This window comes from Onychostruthus taczanowskii, unplaced genomic scaffold, assembly GCF_017590055.1.
Source record: "Onychostruthus taczanowskii isolate IOZ18803 unplaced genomic scaffold, ASM1759005v1 scaffold24, whole genome shotgun sequence".
NCBI lineage: Eukaryota > Metazoa > Chordata > Aves > Passeriformes > Passeridae > Onychostruthus > Onychostruthus taczanowskii.
The window spans coordinates 1,703,914-1,719,779 of record NW_024499684.1 but is presented as its reverse complement, the minus strand read 5'-3'; the positions used below and the strand labels follow the sequence as shown (position 1 = coordinate 1,719,779).

At 47.3% G+C, this 15,866-nt stretch overlaps 1 protein-coding gene and 1 long non-coding RNA gene across 2 annotated transcripts in view; one reads left to right on the top strand and one right to left on the bottom strand.

The window, feature by feature from the left end:
* Positions 1-18: 18 nt before the first annotated feature.
* LOC121336605 lies at positions 19-5,328 on the top strand. Its single transcript, XR_005952788.1, has 4 exons — positions 19-440; positions 1,171-1,693; positions 1,803-3,693; positions 4,887-5,328. It is a non-coding gene; the product is annotated as an uncharacterized LOC121336605 (long non-coding RNA).
* SMC4 (structural maintenance of chromosomes 4) overlaps positions 3,700-15,866 on the bottom strand; it is a 26,982-nt gene continuing 14,815 nt past the window's right edge. The window contains exons 6-23 of the mRNA XM_041405928.1: positions 15,400-15,527; positions 15,042-15,182; positions 14,178-14,328; positions 13,707-13,871; positions 12,759-12,992; positions 12,014-12,199; positions 11,361-11,522; positions 10,986-11,211; positions 10,809-10,888; positions 9,418-9,570; positions 9,188-9,314; positions 8,163-8,352; positions 7,510-7,654; positions 6,728-6,901; positions 6,110-6,292; positions 5,327-5,559; positions 4,743-4,926; positions 3,700-4,195 (exon numbers count right to left, since the gene is read on the bottom strand). Of these exons, the coding sequence (XP_041261862.1) occupies positions 4,007-4,195; positions 4,743-4,926; positions 5,327-5,559; positions 6,110-6,292; positions 6,728-6,901; positions 7,510-7,654; positions 8,163-8,352; positions 9,188-9,314; positions 9,418-9,570; positions 10,809-10,888; positions 10,986-11,211; positions 11,361-11,522; positions 12,014-12,199; positions 12,759-12,992; positions 13,707-13,871; positions 14,178-14,328; positions 15,042-15,182; positions 15,400-15,527 (3,051 nt within the window). The 3' untranslated portion in view covers positions 3,700-4,006. The remainder of the gene's footprint in view (positions 4,196-4,742; positions 4,927-5,326; positions 5,560-6,109; positions 6,293-6,727; positions 6,902-7,509; positions 7,655-8,162; positions 8,353-9,187; positions 9,315-9,417; positions 9,571-10,808; positions 10,889-10,985; positions 11,212-11,360; positions 11,523-12,013; positions 12,200-12,758; positions 12,993-13,706; positions 13,872-14,177; positions 14,329-15,041; positions 15,183-15,399; positions 15,528-15,866) is intronic.

Below are 15,866 nucleotides of genomic sequence, written 5' to 3'. Positions count from 1 at the left end.
CCGGCGGAACTCCCCGGGAGCGGCTCCATCGCCGGCGGAGCTCCCCGGGAGTGGCTCATCACCGAGCAGAGGAGCTCGGAGCGGCTCCATCGCCGGCGGAGCTCCCCGGGAGAGGCTCCATCGCAGAGCGGAGCTCCCCAAGAGGAGCCCGGAGCGGCTCCATCACGGGCGGAGCTCCCCGGGAGGGCCCAGGCGGGTGCTGAGGGGCCCCGCAGCCTGAGGGGCCCGGCCCGGGGAGCGCCGCCCTCCCGGCACAGCGCGGGGGTCGGGGCCGCTTTTCTCGTGTTTCAGCTCGTTGCCGTCGCTGTGGCTCGCAGGTTTCGGGTGTGGATGGAGCCCTTTCCCAGCCCCTCGATCCCCGTGTCCGGGAGCTGCCGGGACAGCTCGAGCTGTGCTCCCCGCTCTGGCTGCGCTGCCCGGGGCTGTGCGGTGAAGGACAGGTAACTGCTCGCGGCCAGAAGCTTTGAGTTGGTCTTGGCGCTGGAATCGAAAGATAGAGGGGGATATAGAATCATAAAATACCCTGCGGGTATTGGGAGGGACCCACAAGGATCCGAACTCCTGGCCCTGGTTTCTGCTGCTGCCTTGAAGTTTGGTGTTAAAATTCCCAGCAAAGGTTCCTATTGTAAACGTCTTGGTCGAAGTGATGCTTGTACTGGTCTTGGAACATCTCCGAGATGGAGGCAGAGTGTGGAAGTTGAGTGAAAATTGCTGTGGATTCCTTACAAACCAAGGCTGGCGCTGAAATCTTTCTGATTAAAGAGCAGAGAACCCCCTGGCTGTGCCTCGGTTTGTGCTCAGCAGTGGCACGGCCCTGCAGGAGGGAGCGGATGTTCCTGTGCTGCCCAGGAGCAGCAGGAGCCTGGCAGCAATCCTTCCTGGGGGGCTTTGCCCTTGGAATGGGCTGTCACAGCCATTACCCAAAGCCAAATTCACCTTTTCAATCCCTCCCAGTAGAACAGGGTGGGATTGTGCTATAAAGCAGTTATTTATCTACCCACACTGATGGCTGCTGTATTCCACAGCCATGTATGCTTTGTCTGCACAGCTGTAGCAGGTAAAGGCAGCATTTCCCGGCTTCCTGCTGCTTTTTTTTTTTCCCCTGGAAAACTGTTTTGTTCTCTGCTGAACTCTGTGGTGTCTTCTCTGTCCTTCCCGTTGTGTTCCCAGTTTGTTTCGAGTCTGTTCAATCCAGCCTGCAGGTGGAAATCGATCAGCAAATGAACATTTCCTCCGTGCTGAAACAGAATTTCAGGATTTCCACCTTTTATATTGTCTGGAACAAAGTAAGACAACAGCGGGGGCCCACAGCAAACCTGAGCATTCCAAATGTTGTTTGGACACGAAGGAGTAACAACCAAAGAGCCCCAGTGCTGTTCCCTGGAGCAGGGTGTCCCTCTCAGCCCTGGCCCTGAGCTGAGCCAAGCCTCTGCTCCCGCTGCTGACTCCCAAATTCAGGCTGGGAGCTGCTGGGAATGTTCTGGGGGATGGAATGGCAGTGTCATCTCCCCGGGCTGGCTTTTGAACCCCTGGGGCAGGGCAGCTCCTGTGCTGGGGAACATTCCTCCTGCAGCTCTGACAGCATTCCTGACACAGCCAAGAGACATTTTGGAAAGGTTTTCCTTTGCTTTTCTGCTAGCAAACAACTCCTTGGCAGTCAGATTTGTTTTCTCTCACCCTTTCCACAGCTCAGGTAAGTTGGATTTGTGTTCTTTAGGAAGGAAATTTCCCTCCTGTGCCAGTGTGGGAGCCCTGGGTGCTGATCCTGAGCTTTTCCTCTCTTTCTTTCCTCTCCTTCAAAGCTGGAACTCCTGCTGCCATAAATAAAACATCACAGTTGATCCTTTGGCCTCGTTTCACCTCAGTTTCAGCCCAGGGCTGAGTCAGCAGCCCAGGCTGCCCTCCCTGACCAACCCCAGCCTGGCTAAGCCGGTGAGATAAGCCAGGCTTATTTCCGTGCCAGCAGCACAGGCTGCTGTGCTCAGAGCTGATTTAGCTCCCAAAAACAGGGTCTGGCTGCTCAGCTCCTGCCTTCCCCCAGCCTGGGCCCACATCATTGTCTGCAGATCTCAGCTTAGACCCTGAATTGATGGGATTTGATCCTAAATGCTCTGACAATTAATTTCTGCATTGTAGCAAAGTCTACAGAGCTGATGAAGGATAAGAAAAGTGTGGCACAAAGAGAAGGAAATTTGGTACCAATTTTTAGCAGAAGGAAAACCAGGATTATGATTTATTATGAAAACAGACTTTAGTGTGACTTGTGACTTTGCAGTGTGATTTCACTCGGCTGGGAAATAGAACAAAGCAACGTTGCAGAGAGTGGAAAGTGAAAGTTAATTTTTCATTTTGGTGCTTAAAGTAACCCAGGAGTAATTCCTGATGTGGTGTTGCCTGTGAGGGCTGCTGACCTCAGAGCCTTGAGGGAGCTTCTCAGTGTGACTGTTTAATGCACTTATGACTATTTTACGTTACAAAAGTAACCCTTGAAATGCATGGAGAGAAAAAAATTCTATGCTTCTGTTCACATTGAAAATGTTACTCCTGGTGGGAGAAGATTTCCATAGCTCTGAGGTTATTTAGAAATTCTAGTTGTGGCTTTCAGCACGCTGCTGCTGTTTCCCAGTGTAGCCAGTATCTGGTGTCAGACTGCTGCTTTTCCCGGGATTCTAAGGGTTGGCTGTGGATGGTATGGATACGGCTGGGTGAATGCTCTGAGTGCAGCCTGGGGCTCGCTGAGCTCCTGGAGTTGTTGCTCAGTTCCATGGGTTTCCCCCCGGAAATTCCCAGCCTCATTCCCAGCCAGATGTGCTGCTGGGGCTCGTGGGTCGCTGCAGGGGCTGCAGCAGAGAGAGCTCAGTGCCCTCTGCTGTGTTTTGTGTGGCTGGAGGAGCTCACCTGTGCCAGGTGCTGTGACAGCCTCTGGAGCCGCCGGTGCCCGCTGCCAGGCGCTGCCCATGGCTGCGGTGTGTTGTCGTGGCGTGCCTCAGTTTCCCCGGTTCCTTCCCCAGGTGGGGTGTCAATCACCTCTCCTTTCCCCACCCTGCTGGGCACTCTCTCAACCCAGAAATTGAGTGATCGGCAGGTTCAAAGGATGCTCTCCACCCCCTGGGGCCATTGGCCCACCCAGGTGTCCCTCTCACCTGAGACCCCCTCCCCCCATTCCTGGTTGGTGCTCCCTGTGTTCCCTCCCCAGGTAAAAGGGCAAGCACACCTCACGGTCGGGGTGCTGTTGGAGTTGCAGGATTCAGAGGCCATGCAGCCCAGAATAAAAACTCTGGATTAAAAACTCTCCATCAGGACCACAAGGAGATCTCCTCTGGCACCATCCCTGGGAATTCCTGCTGGGGATTTATCAGGATTCCTGCACCTCCCTGCAGGCCAGAGTGCAGGAGCTGTGCCACTCTTCTGGCCTGCTCCTGGAGCTGTGCAGGAGAATCCTTCCTGACTGCTTCCATTAGATTGAAAAGCTCTTGCAGCAATCCAGCATTATTTTCAATTTCTGCTTGAAAGCTGGATTGCTAAAGCTCTACACTTGTTCTGTTTCTGTATCCTTCCTCTTCTGTATTGCATGGATTTCCTCTGAACTGCAGTCCTGATCCACTTCAGGTGAAGAGAGGTGAGCTTTGCCTTGATCCACAACTGTGGAATTTGGTCCTTAACATCCTCCTGGAATTCTCTGCCAAAGATCAGGTGCATTGCTGAGCTTATCCCAAAATTCTTGGCAGTTTTGCATTACAGGAAATGACACTGATTCCTTAAATTGCTGTCTCTTTGGTGCTGCCCCTGCCCAACCTGATGCAGTCTCTCTTTTCATCAATTTACATCTCCCTTTCCTCAATTTTTACATGACATTCAAAAACAAATTTATCAATGCTGGGTTTATATGAACAAGATCAATTTTTTACAAATTTATTTAGAATTTACAAAACAAAACAAAGTCTATGATACAAAATGAGATCAGACAAAATAAACAGCAGCCATGGGGCTGGAAGTTGCTCCTTCCCTAACTCTGGGATGCACTGCAGGAAGGGAGACCAAGTTCCTCCAGTCCTTTCACAGCCAGGACTTTGGGGTTGGTGGCCACACTTTTGGTGGTGTTCTGGGTTTTATAAATCCCAATTAATCTGTCTGCAATCTCAAACATGTTGTTCCTCAGGCTGATGATGATGAACTGGGCGTTTTTGGTTTGTTCCTGAAACAGAAGTGATTTGTGTTAGTGCCTAGCATTCCCAAAATCCCCCCCACCCCGTCCTGGTGAGGCACACAAAGCCAAGTTTAAAACTGCAGCTGCAGGCAGGGAACTTCCAAGTGCTTCCCTAATCTGAAGTAGCTGCCTCTAATCTTTGTCAGTTAATAATAACTCTGTATTCAATGTTTAATTACCTGAACTGGAGCCGTGTAAGGGGTTTGCTTTGGTTAAATATGCTGAGAGCAGAAGTTTTGAAGGCATGAACAAAAATCAATTACTGCTAATTAAGATATAGATCAAAGACACTGATGGGAATATGACAGGGGAGTGTAAATCCAAGGAACCTTGGGAAATCACGAGCTTGGATCCATGCAGACACCAGTGACAGCTAAAGTTGTGTGCTCGGCCAGCAGCTGATGCTTTGGGGGAGTCTGTGTGTTCAGAGGGAGCAGTCAAACTGCAGCAGCCCAGACCTGAAATCTGCCTGCAACTGTGTGGCCACTTTGTCCCTTGTGGAGGAGAAGGGCCCCTCGAGGCACCAGGAACTCACATAGATGTAAAAGGCCACGATGGAGACGTTCTTGAAGTCCAGGGCGGCGTCGATCTCGTCCATGAAATACAGCGGGGTGGGTTTGTAGTGGTGCAGGGCAAACACCAGAGCCAGCGAGCTCAGGGTCTTCTCTCCTCCTGACAGGTTGAAGATTTTCTTCCAGCTTTTCTTGGGAGGCCGGACACTGGAACAGAGCAAGAGTTGGAGCTGTCAGGAATTCTGATCTCTGCCTGAGCTCAGCTGGGTAACAGGGGGCTGTGCCTCACTGCCTTTCCCAGCTGAACTCCCAGCTCGTGGATTCATCCTGGGAGCATTCCTGCCATCGTTCCTCATGCAGAATGAAGTGACCTGAGAATTAAGAAGTGCTGAGAAATGAGTTCAGAGCTTTCCAACTGCTTTAGCTCCTGATTTTTCCCAGAGAAAGAAATGAATCTGAGAGCTAAAAGCTTGTGGTTTCTGTCACTATTTGACCACATTGAGCCTGTCTTGGTTCACTGAAGATCAATGAGCATTTACTTTAAAAACAGGTTGAAAAAAAGACTATAATGATTAAAAATTAATAGAATATAAAGTATTTTGAAAACCTGAACATGATTCCCTCTGAGAAGGGATCCAGACTGTCCACAAGCTCCAGCTCAGCATCCCCTCCCAGCGTGAGCATCTGGTAGTTCTCCTTCAGCTTGTTGGTGATGACATTAAATCCTGCCATGAATTCATTCAGCCTCTGTTTCCTCAGCTCTTCAAAGGCCTCTCTGAATTTGTCCCTCTCGCTGGTGATGTTGTCCAGTTCTTCCACGTGCTTCAGGTACAGCTCTTCCTGCAGGGGAAAACAACCAACCCCAAGGGCACTTGGAGCTGCCTCCTCAGTTTAATGTTTAAATCACTTTTCCTACCATGTGAACATTCCTTTTCCCCAGCTTGGCTAACAGCCCTGAAACAAAACCCCCCAAATTGTCTCTCTTTTCCCATCTCTGCTGCTGAGGGAAAACAAAAAACCAAACCTGTGTCAAAATAAAAAATACTTCATCTCTTGAATGGTTTACTATTACTGATGTGAGGAGGGGAAAATCTGGGTGTCGTGTGTCTGTCTTGGCTGTGAAGACTTGACTCTGTTAAATAAACATTCCCAGGAGAATCACGGCATTATTTAGGTTGGAAAAGACTTCAAGATCACCCAGGAAGTTGTTGTCACCTGACACTGACGGTGTGGGAAACAAAAGGCAGACAGAAGCTCCTAGAAAGGAGCTTCTTTGGCTAAGGACCAGCTGCTAACAACAGGAACAGGCAAATTCCAGGCTTCCAGAAGGAAGGAGGGGGATCAGGTTCTCCTGGAATGCCCGGGGCTGGGCTATCCCCCGGGGCTGTACCTTGCTCCTGTACTCGGCGATGGCTCCCAGGTTGGGGCGGAGCTGGTGGCGCTGTGCCTCCAGCAGCGCGATTCTCTTGCTGAGCACGTCGGGCTCCTGCAGCGCCTGCAGCTCCTCCTCGCTCAGCAGCCGCAGCTCCTCGCGGGCCTCGCCCTCGATGGCGTGCAGGGACAGCTTGGACATCTGCAAACAGGGGTGGGGAGTGTAACACACACGTGGGGCTGGTTCTAAAAGGAGTTTTTTTCTGGGTTAGTACAGGGAAGCTTCTAATCTCCAAGTGCTCCGAGATTCTTCCCACAGGTCTTTAAAATAGGAAGTGAAAAAGAGAATAAATTCCCTTTATCCTATCATCCTGCTCCTGCATATACAGCAATAAGTTTTCTCCCAAGTCCTCTGTTTCCTAAGGGGATGTTGATGGTTCATCCTGTGAGATCCACAGAGCAGCTGGGGCTGCCCCAGGATCCCTGGCAGTGCCCAAGGCCAGGACAGGGCTTGGAGCAACCTGGGATTGTGGAAGGTGTCCCTGAGGGTGGATCTGGCTGAGCTTTAAGGTCCCTCCCAACCCAAACCATTCCACAATTGCCTGATTTAAGTTTTAGGAACTAAACCATTTCCTACCTCTTTCTGCCAGTATTTGATCTTCCCCTGGTGGGTGGAAATGTGGCTGTCAATTTGTTCAATTTTCAGCTTGATGCTCAGAGCTTCACTTTGAAGGGTATGTTCAGCATCTCGAATAGTTTTCATCTCCTGGTGTAAATTCTTCAGCTCCTCCTGCACTGCTGGCAAAGCTTCCTGAGTAGAAAAATGGCAAATGCCCCCAAAAAGAACATTAATCAATCACCTACAAAATGCTGCCCCTTTTTTGGGTGAAAAGTCTGTTTTCATTTAATTTAGTCCTAGCTATGGATGGAAACAAATATTCTTAGATTTATAACTGATCCTTGAATTCTGGAATGACTGAGAAAATGCTCCAGTTTGTATTTTCATTCCAGATCTGCATCAAACGTGTCCTGCACTCATTTTTAGCTAATTAGAGAAAGACATCAACTCTTAGCTTTATTTGAAAGTATCTCAGCCATCCTGGTTTTTCCCTCTCTCACAGAAATCTAGATGGGAAACTAAAATCCCACATAACTGGAAAAATTTTAAGTTTAAGAAAGTTTTTATGTGCAAGAAAAATTTTATACTTAAGAAACCCAGCAATTTGTTTGGGGAGACCTGGTGTTAAGTTTTTTTCCTAAACTGGGCCAGGATAAACTCCCAGGTGAGTGTAAAAAATGAAAATACACCATTGCCACGGCCTGGCTGCTGTGCAGAGAGAGTGGGATATCAGTGGGACACAGGGAGGATTTAACTCCTCTCCCTGATTCCCTGGAGCCCAGAGTGGTCCCAGGACTCACCTCAGCCTGCTTGCACTCGTTCATCACCTCGGTGGCTTTGTCCTCCAGCGTTGTCAGCTCTTCTGTCAGTTTCTTCATTTCCTTCTCATTTTCTTCCATCTCCTTCTCCGTGCGCTGCAGAGCCTCCTCGGATTTCTTCAGGTTCCTGCCCAGGGACAGGGAGCTTTGTGCACCTCACAGAAAATAATCCAGGAGCACAGTCTCACTGGCAACAAGGAGGAGGTGCTGGTTTAGGCACCAACTCCCACACTCCAGAGGGATCCAAGGAAAATAAAGTTGTCTTCCTCAGCAGCCAGACCTCACTAAACGACTTCATTTCTTCTTTCAGAGTTTGGAATCTCTATGGAGTGGTGAGCTCCCATAAAAAATAGATCCCTTTTTATTTCCTGACAGAGCTCCTAATAAAATCAGTCCCTTCAGATTTGAACTGCTCCAGCACATCCAATCAAGTGCTATTTTGGACTTTCTCCTGAATATTGCAGTTTAGGCAATATTAAAGAAATAATTCGGGCAAATACTAGAGAAATGCTGATTAAATGTGACTTTTAAACTATTAGAAACTACAAAATTTGACTTCCCTTTCCCTCGCTGAGCCCCACGCAGCGCAGACACTGAGCGAGTGCAGCTCCAGCCTGAGGCTCCCCGTGCTGTACCTGTCTGCAGTCTTGGCTGCCACCTGGGCCTTGGTGATGGCTGAGGAACATTCATCCATCTCCTTGTCAATCTTATCAATTTTGTCCTGCTGAGCCTTCAGTTTCTGGTTGTTGGTGTCCATGATGAGCTGGTGCAGCCGTTTCACCTCCTCCTCCATCTTCCCGGCCTTCTCCGCCACGCGCTCGTAATCTGTGTGAGCAGAAGGGGACTGAGGGCCCTGTGCCAGCCTGGCCCTGCTCGTGGGCACCAGCACTGGAGGGACAAAGGGATGGAAGGGACTCCAGGTGGGAGCTCTGCTCTGCTCCTCGATTGAGGAGTGTACATATTCTGTGATAAATGATCAGTTTAACTGTGACAAACATCAAAATCCGCTCACTTCTTTCTGCTGCTGCTCTAGCAAAGCTCTCCTGCCACAAAACCCACCCAGCATGGATTACTTGATGTACAGAGTACTGAAATACAGGAGGTGCATTAGAAGTTACTCCAAACTCATTCTTTGCATTTAATTAATGGGAAGATGCTCAAAAGGTAAATTTTTAAGAACTGGCCACCAGCATTTCCCAGGAGCTGGTGTCAATGTGTAATCCTGCCCCTGCTGGACAGCATCACAGCACAGAAGGGATGTGTTCCCACAAACAATGCAGGGATTTATTTTATAGCCCCATGGCAGAGCCTGGTTAGAGCCTGGCAAAAACCTTCACTTGACTTTTGTATCATTGCCTCCTCATTAACAATTCTTACCCCTAATTAAACTACGTTTCCCTATGAATGTGTGATACAGCCACAAAAATCTAAGAAAGAAACAAAATACTGAAATTCATGTTTACTTTAGCTTGACTAAAACATGAACTTGAGCAATTACAAAGAAAAGGGGTTTTACTTTCTGATCTCTAGAAACACCTTAGAAAAACGAGGTCCCAAACCAAGACAGGGAACTGAAGCACAAACCCAAACCCACTCCTTCCTCTATTGCTGAAAGAGATTACTACAACTTTTATCTCAAATCCCCTCTCCAAAAATGTACCTTTTTTATAACCATCAAGGACTTTTTCCAATTCCTTCTGTTTGGTTTTGTCTGGAGCAGCAGCAGCGACTTTGGCTTCGAGTTCCTTGATTTGATTTTTGAGATCAGTTTCTTGCTCAGAAAATCCCTGCAGAGAACACAAAACTGGGCTGGAATCTTGTCCTTGAAAACTCCTTGAGAGCAGCCAGGCCTGTGTGGGGCTGAGGCTGGAAGTGCTCAGGGATTCTCACCCGGATACTGGCTGTGTATTTCTCCGAGGTGTTCCTCATCTCCCGGATCTCCTGCTCCAGTTTCCTTATGGCTTCCTCAAGCTGGGATTTCTCCTCCTCACACTGCACGGCTCTTTTGGAATCCCTCTGCAGCTGGGATTCCATTTTGCTGATCTGCACAAAATGAGAGGATTATTTACTGATGTCACCACGAAAAAACCAAGCCAGGGCTCATCCCTGTGCTCTTTATACACAGGAGAAAGTGGAGTAAAAACTTCAGCTTGGGGAGTCTGAGCTGGGAACATCAGCTGTGCCAGTGAGAAACATGAGGAGGAACTCCAGATTAAAACCTAAATGGAATTCAGAAGGAAAAGCAAACTGCATCCTGCTTTTCCAAAATGGTGTCCAAGCTATCAAAGGAAGCACTAAGAGACTGAATTCAATAATGGGCTGGGCTCTGAACAAACACAGAATCCCAGAATCCCTGAGGCTGGAAAAGCCCTTCAGGACCACTGAGTCCAGCCTGTGCGTGGTCATTTGGAATCCCTCTGCAGCTGGGATTCCATTTTGCTGATCTGCACAAAATGAGAGGATTATTTACTGATGTCACCACGAAAAAACCAAGCCAGGGCTCATCCCTGTGCTCTTTATACACAGGAGAAAGTGGAGTAAAAACTTCAGCTTGGGGAGTCTGAGCTGGGAACATCAGCTGTGCCAGTGAGAAACATGAGGAGGAACTCCAGATTAAAACCTAAATGGAATTCAGAAGGAAAAGCAAACTGCATCCTGCTTTTCCAAAATGGTGTCCAAGCTATCAAAGGAAGCACTAAGAGACTGAATTCAATAATGGGCTGGGCTCTGAACAAACACAGAATCCCAGAATCCCTGAGGCTGGAAAAGCCCTTCAGGACCACTGAGTCCAGCCTGTGCCTGGTCACCACCTTGTCCCCAGCCCAGAGCACTGAGTGCCACCTCCAGGGATGGGGACTCCAAACCTCCCTGGGCAGCCCCTGCCACTGACAACCCTTTTATCCCTGATGCACTTCAAAGCATTCTAACCTCTGCTAACAGTGGGAGTTTTGTCTCTGTAACCCTTTCTAATTATCCTCCATCCCAGACTGCTCCTGCTCGTGGTGCTGTGAAAGGCACATGTGTGACAGAACTGCCCAAACGAAGGAATTCTGCTGGAATTGCGTTTCCATCATGTACTCACCTCTTCTTCTGAGACATCCATCACGACTGAGGAGCCCATTCTGCCCTTCATGACTTTTCCTCCCCCACCAGTCATGGTTCCTACAGAAAAAGGGATGAGAAGAGCTCAGAGAACTCCTTGGGCTGCAATATGCACATGTGTGACAGAACTGCCCAAACGAAGGAATTCTGCTGGAATTGCGTTTCCATCATGTACTCACCTCTTCTTCTGAGACATCCATCACGACTGAGGAGCCCATTCTGCCCTTCATGACTTTTCCTCCCCCACCAGTCATGGTTCCTACAGAAAAAGGGATGAGAAGAGCTCAGAGAACTCCTTGGGCTGCGATATCACCCACAAAGTCCTCCCAGTGGAGCTCCAGCTGGGGCTGCAGTACCTGACACCTCGATGATTTGTCCTTGCAGGGTTACCACCCTCCACCTTTTCTGCTTTTGGAATGCTAATCTGGTGGCCTCTTCCAGGTTTTTGGCCACCAGAGTGTCCCTGAGAGCGAAGTAGAAGGCCAGGCGAACCATCGGGTCGTCCACCTTCACCAGGTCAAAGAGCCGCGGCACGTTCTCAGGAGTTGGGATTTTCTCCGTTTTCTTTTCCCACACAGCCATCTACATCCACAGAGGAAACCAAGGAATCAATCTTTGGGATAAATGTTGAGGTCATCTTGTTATTCTATGGGATGTTAAGACTTTAAAATAAATGTAATTAGACCGCAATTAACAGCAAAATGATTTGTTTTCCCAAGGGTGGGACTCGCCTTGTCCAGGGCTATAAAGGTGGCAACTCCAATCCCTCCAGCCTTCAGGAAGTTCACACAGGCCTGGGCAGTGTCAATGGTGTCCACAACAATGTGATCCAAGGCTCCACACGAGGAGGAAATGGCCACGTCGTACTTGTCATCGATGGCCCCCAGGTCTCCCTGAGGATGGAGGCAAGAGGGGCAAACACTGATTAGTTGGCACCTGAGCTGCTCTTTGAGTTGTGCCCCAGTAAATCCGTGAATATACTTCTTAAAATCTGAATAAACTAATTTTTCTGAAGGAGAGATAATTCTCCTTGGACAAAAAACTGCAGAATACAAACCCAGCACTTTTACAATTACACTGACATGCAACAGGAATGAAAAACTCAGGTTTGAATTTTCAGAACTTTAAACCAACATTGCTTGGAAAGAACTGAAAAATGTTTGATTTTACAGCAAGTCCACGGGATTTACAGCTCTGCTCTCCAAATTCCTAATGCCAGGGAAGTGAGGCATCCCTCTCCAAATTCCTAATGCCAGGGAAGTGAGGCATCCCTCTCCTAACTCCTAATGCCAGGGATGTGAGGCATCCCACACTTCATCACAGGAACACCACTCAGCTCCTCTGAAGTTCAACACTGGAGTTGTAACAGCCTTCTAACACTTACCAGCCTTCCATAGAGGCCAGGAATATTCCCACATTTCTTCTGCTGGAGCAGAGCCTCGAGCACTTTTCCTCGGCTGCGACTCTGTGCTAAACAACTTTTGGCTTCCTCTACTTTTCGGCGCAGGTTTCGCACCACATCCTTGGCCCCGGATTCTTCCATTCCCAGCTTCTCCAGAGCATTCTCTTTCTGGGGGTTCAAAGACACTGGCTCAGCCTCCCAAAATCTACTGGATTCAGGGAGCCTTCAATGCATGCCTTTGTTCTTTGGGGAATGATTGAGGAGCAGGAAATGAAATTCAAAGAATGGTTTGGGAGGGACATTAAAGCTCACCCAGTGCCACCCCTGCCATGGCAGGGACACCTCCCACTGTCCCAGGCTGCTCCAAGCCCAAAGTCCAGCCTGGCCTTGGGCACTGCCAGGGATCCAGGGGCAGCCACAGCTGCTCTGGGCACCTGTGCCAGGGCTTTAGCACCCTGAAGAAGGCTCAGGAATGCAGCCACATCTCAGTGTCAAATTAAATCTGTTCCCTTGCAGGGATATGTAGGATTTAAGTTAAGTCAATATTGGCTTAACAGAGTAAGTCTGAAATCCAGAACTTGCTCCACCAGCAAAGTATTAGAAAATAGCTTTTCAGTGATGTTTGAGGAGATGGGTCATGGTTTATTCACCACAATTATTGCCAAAGAGAAGAGTGGGTCTTTGGTTTGTGTGTGACTCAAAATGAACTGGGGAAGCCAAGTCTCACCTCCTTGAGCTGCTGCTCAGCCTGGGGTAGTTTCCCAGCGATGTCTTTGATGGCAGCTTTCCTTTCCTTCAGGGTGGTGGAGGTGCTGCCCAGGGCCTCCTGGGCCTGGCTGAGCTGGGCCAGGGCAGAGTTGTACTTGCTCAGGTAGAGCTCCAGCTCTGACTGCGCGATCTCCATGTTGGAGCGGGTCTCGGTCACCTCCTTGCTGAACTCCATCAGCTCCTTCTCCTTGCCCTGCAGAAACACCAGGGACACTCAGCTGGGCACAGGGGAACAGGACATGGCATCTGCTTTCCCAGCCCTGGCAGCAGGAAACACTTCTGCTCTCTGGGAGAAGCAGCCTTTCTTCATTAATCAACGTGAATGGCTGGGAGTTTAACAAGGCTTTTCCTAATTATAAAGAACGCCAGGGAGTTATCACAGGGCATTTCCACACAAGCTTTGGATGGTTTTCTCAAAGGTGGGAGGAGCCCTACACAGTGAGCTAAATTACAGCTCAAATCCATGGAGAATCCACGCTTTCCAGCACAGAAAACAGCCCTGCAAATTTACAGGATAAATTACTGAACAACACCACCAACAACCAAATGTTGAAGTAGTTGTTCATTAATTCACAGACTGTGAGGGAAAGGCTGGGAACAGATCATTCCAGAGTATCTTTATTTATTTAAGCAACACCATTGGCTTAAATGTTTTGGTGGCAGAAAATCAGAGTGTATTATTTATATTAAATCTATCAAGGAGCTACTTGATGATGTTTGAGCACTAAAAAGCAGCCAAGGGTTTAGCTGTGATTATTAATTTAAGATTAATTTCCCACCGAGGCTCCTCTGAACTACCACGAGGAACAGTGGAATTGTCAATAAATGGCATTTTACAAGTGCCTGGTGCTGGATTCCTTCTGAAGAGGGAAGTTACAGCAGGTGGGTAATTCCTGCCTGTCCAAACCTCTTTTTCCTTCTGGATTCCCTTGGTCTCCTCCTGCAGGCTGGCCAGGACCTGCCTGAGCTTGGCCTCCTCCTTGTCCTTGGCCTTTGCCAGCAGCTCCCTCTTGGCCGTGGCGTCCTCGATGGCCTTGGAGCTCGTGGAGGGGACTTTCTTCAGCTCCTCCACCTGCACAGGAAAGGACTTTGAGCCTCCTGTGCCACTGGATGGCAATTCCTGAATCCCTCCTGCATCCAAAGGCAGCCCAAGAGCTCTCAGTGACCAAGTGGATGACACAGCTCCGTGAATGAACTCCACTCATGGAGTGATCACTGCAGTGAGTGATTAGCCAACAAAACCTTGGGCGGATTTAATGGCTTCAAAATCTAATTAAAACAACTCCAACCCCATTTTCCCACCTTCTTTGTGCCCTTCCCATTTTCTCCACAATTTACTGCACTTTTCCAAGCCAATCCAGCTGATCTAACCCCCTACCTTTTCCTTGTCCTTTTGAAGCTGCTTCTCCAGTTTTTTAGCCTTGCTCTTGGCATGTTTGAGTTTCTCCCTCACTTTCACATCCTGCAAATCAAACTGATTGAATTTTTCTTTATTTTCCTCTATGAACTTTGTAATTTTATTTGATTTCCTGGAGGAAAAGAAGAAAAAAAATATTTAATATAGTACAAAAACAAGGCTTATTAAGATTGCTTTAATAAGTAAACATGGAGAATTTAAGCTAATATTACCCAGGTTTTGTGATTAACAACATCCAATATTCACTATATTCCCAGTATTTTCCCTGGGAAAATGATGTTCCATCAGAGAAAGATCAACTACCCAAGCAATATTAAACATCTTTTCAGAAATTTTCATTTTTTTTTCTTGACAGAATTAATAATTCCCATCTCTCCCCAGTATTCCCTGAGGATGAGCAGGTCAATATTGCAGCTGGATTGGGGATCAGCACCCAGGCAAAGCAATTTTAAGAAACACAATTTATGCATAAATGACTAATGAGGAAACCAGGCAAAAATTCCCAAATCCATGTCCCTAAGCATTGGGGTTGTAAATCTAAAAAGCATTTACTAATTCTGTTTTTGTACAGTCAATATAAAGAAATACTTTACATCTATTAAAAATATCAGACATTTCCTTATTGCAATTCTGAATCTTACCCAGAACTAAATCAAACCTGTGTGAATTTGCTTTATTTTTTGTGCATTTAATTTATTTTATGCACTAATTTAAATGCTTCTTTGTGTATTTAGATGTACCAGAAGTGACTCTGGTCATCAGATAATTTCATTTTTTGGTGGGAAACATGTAAAACACAGTACCACACATCCCTGAAGTACTCACTTTTCAAGATCTTTCAAAGCTTTATTCTTGGTTTTTGTTTCCTCTGCAAGTTTACTGCTTTTCTCATTAATACTTTTAGTTTCTTCATTAATTTTCTCCTTCTGCATTTCCAGGTCATTTATTCGTTTCTTTAGGTCATGGCTAGGAAAATAAAACAATACATCCTCATTTTTCTCCATTTTCACAAAGAATCTCTAGTTCCAATTCTCAGTGTAACAACAGAATTATGTAAAAATATCAAAAAATAACAGTAATTTGGAGTTAGAAATGGAAAATATTTCTAATTAGAGATACTGAAGCAAAGTTTAACAGCAGCACCACCACGTTAAAGCCAACCCACACCCTGAGAACTACTTACATATAATATTGACACATCTGATTCTTTTCCTTAAATATTTGGTTTTCCAAGCAAAGGAACTCAATGGCTTTATTCTTGTCCTCTTCCAAGGCATCTTTTTCTTTTTCCACCAGTTTAACTCGATTTAACTGGAGAAAACAGAGGGGCAGAGCTGAGGCAGGGCCAGCACTACAGGAGGAAACCATGAGGAGAAAATTTCAAGCCCTTTGAAGGACATGAATCCTCTGGAAAAATGGTATCAGGAATTACCTCTGCAAGGCAATTTTATGGTGATTTCCTTTACCTCAGCCTTCTGACTGGCCATTTTTAATTTAATTCCTACAACTACAGGTGATGTTTATTTTTAAAACAAGTCTGCTTCGGAATTTATCACAGACACATCAAGGAAAACTGATTTTATTTAGAACTTAGTAATTTTATCACTCAATACACCAAAAAAATTCTACAAAAGCAGGATTTTTAGGGGC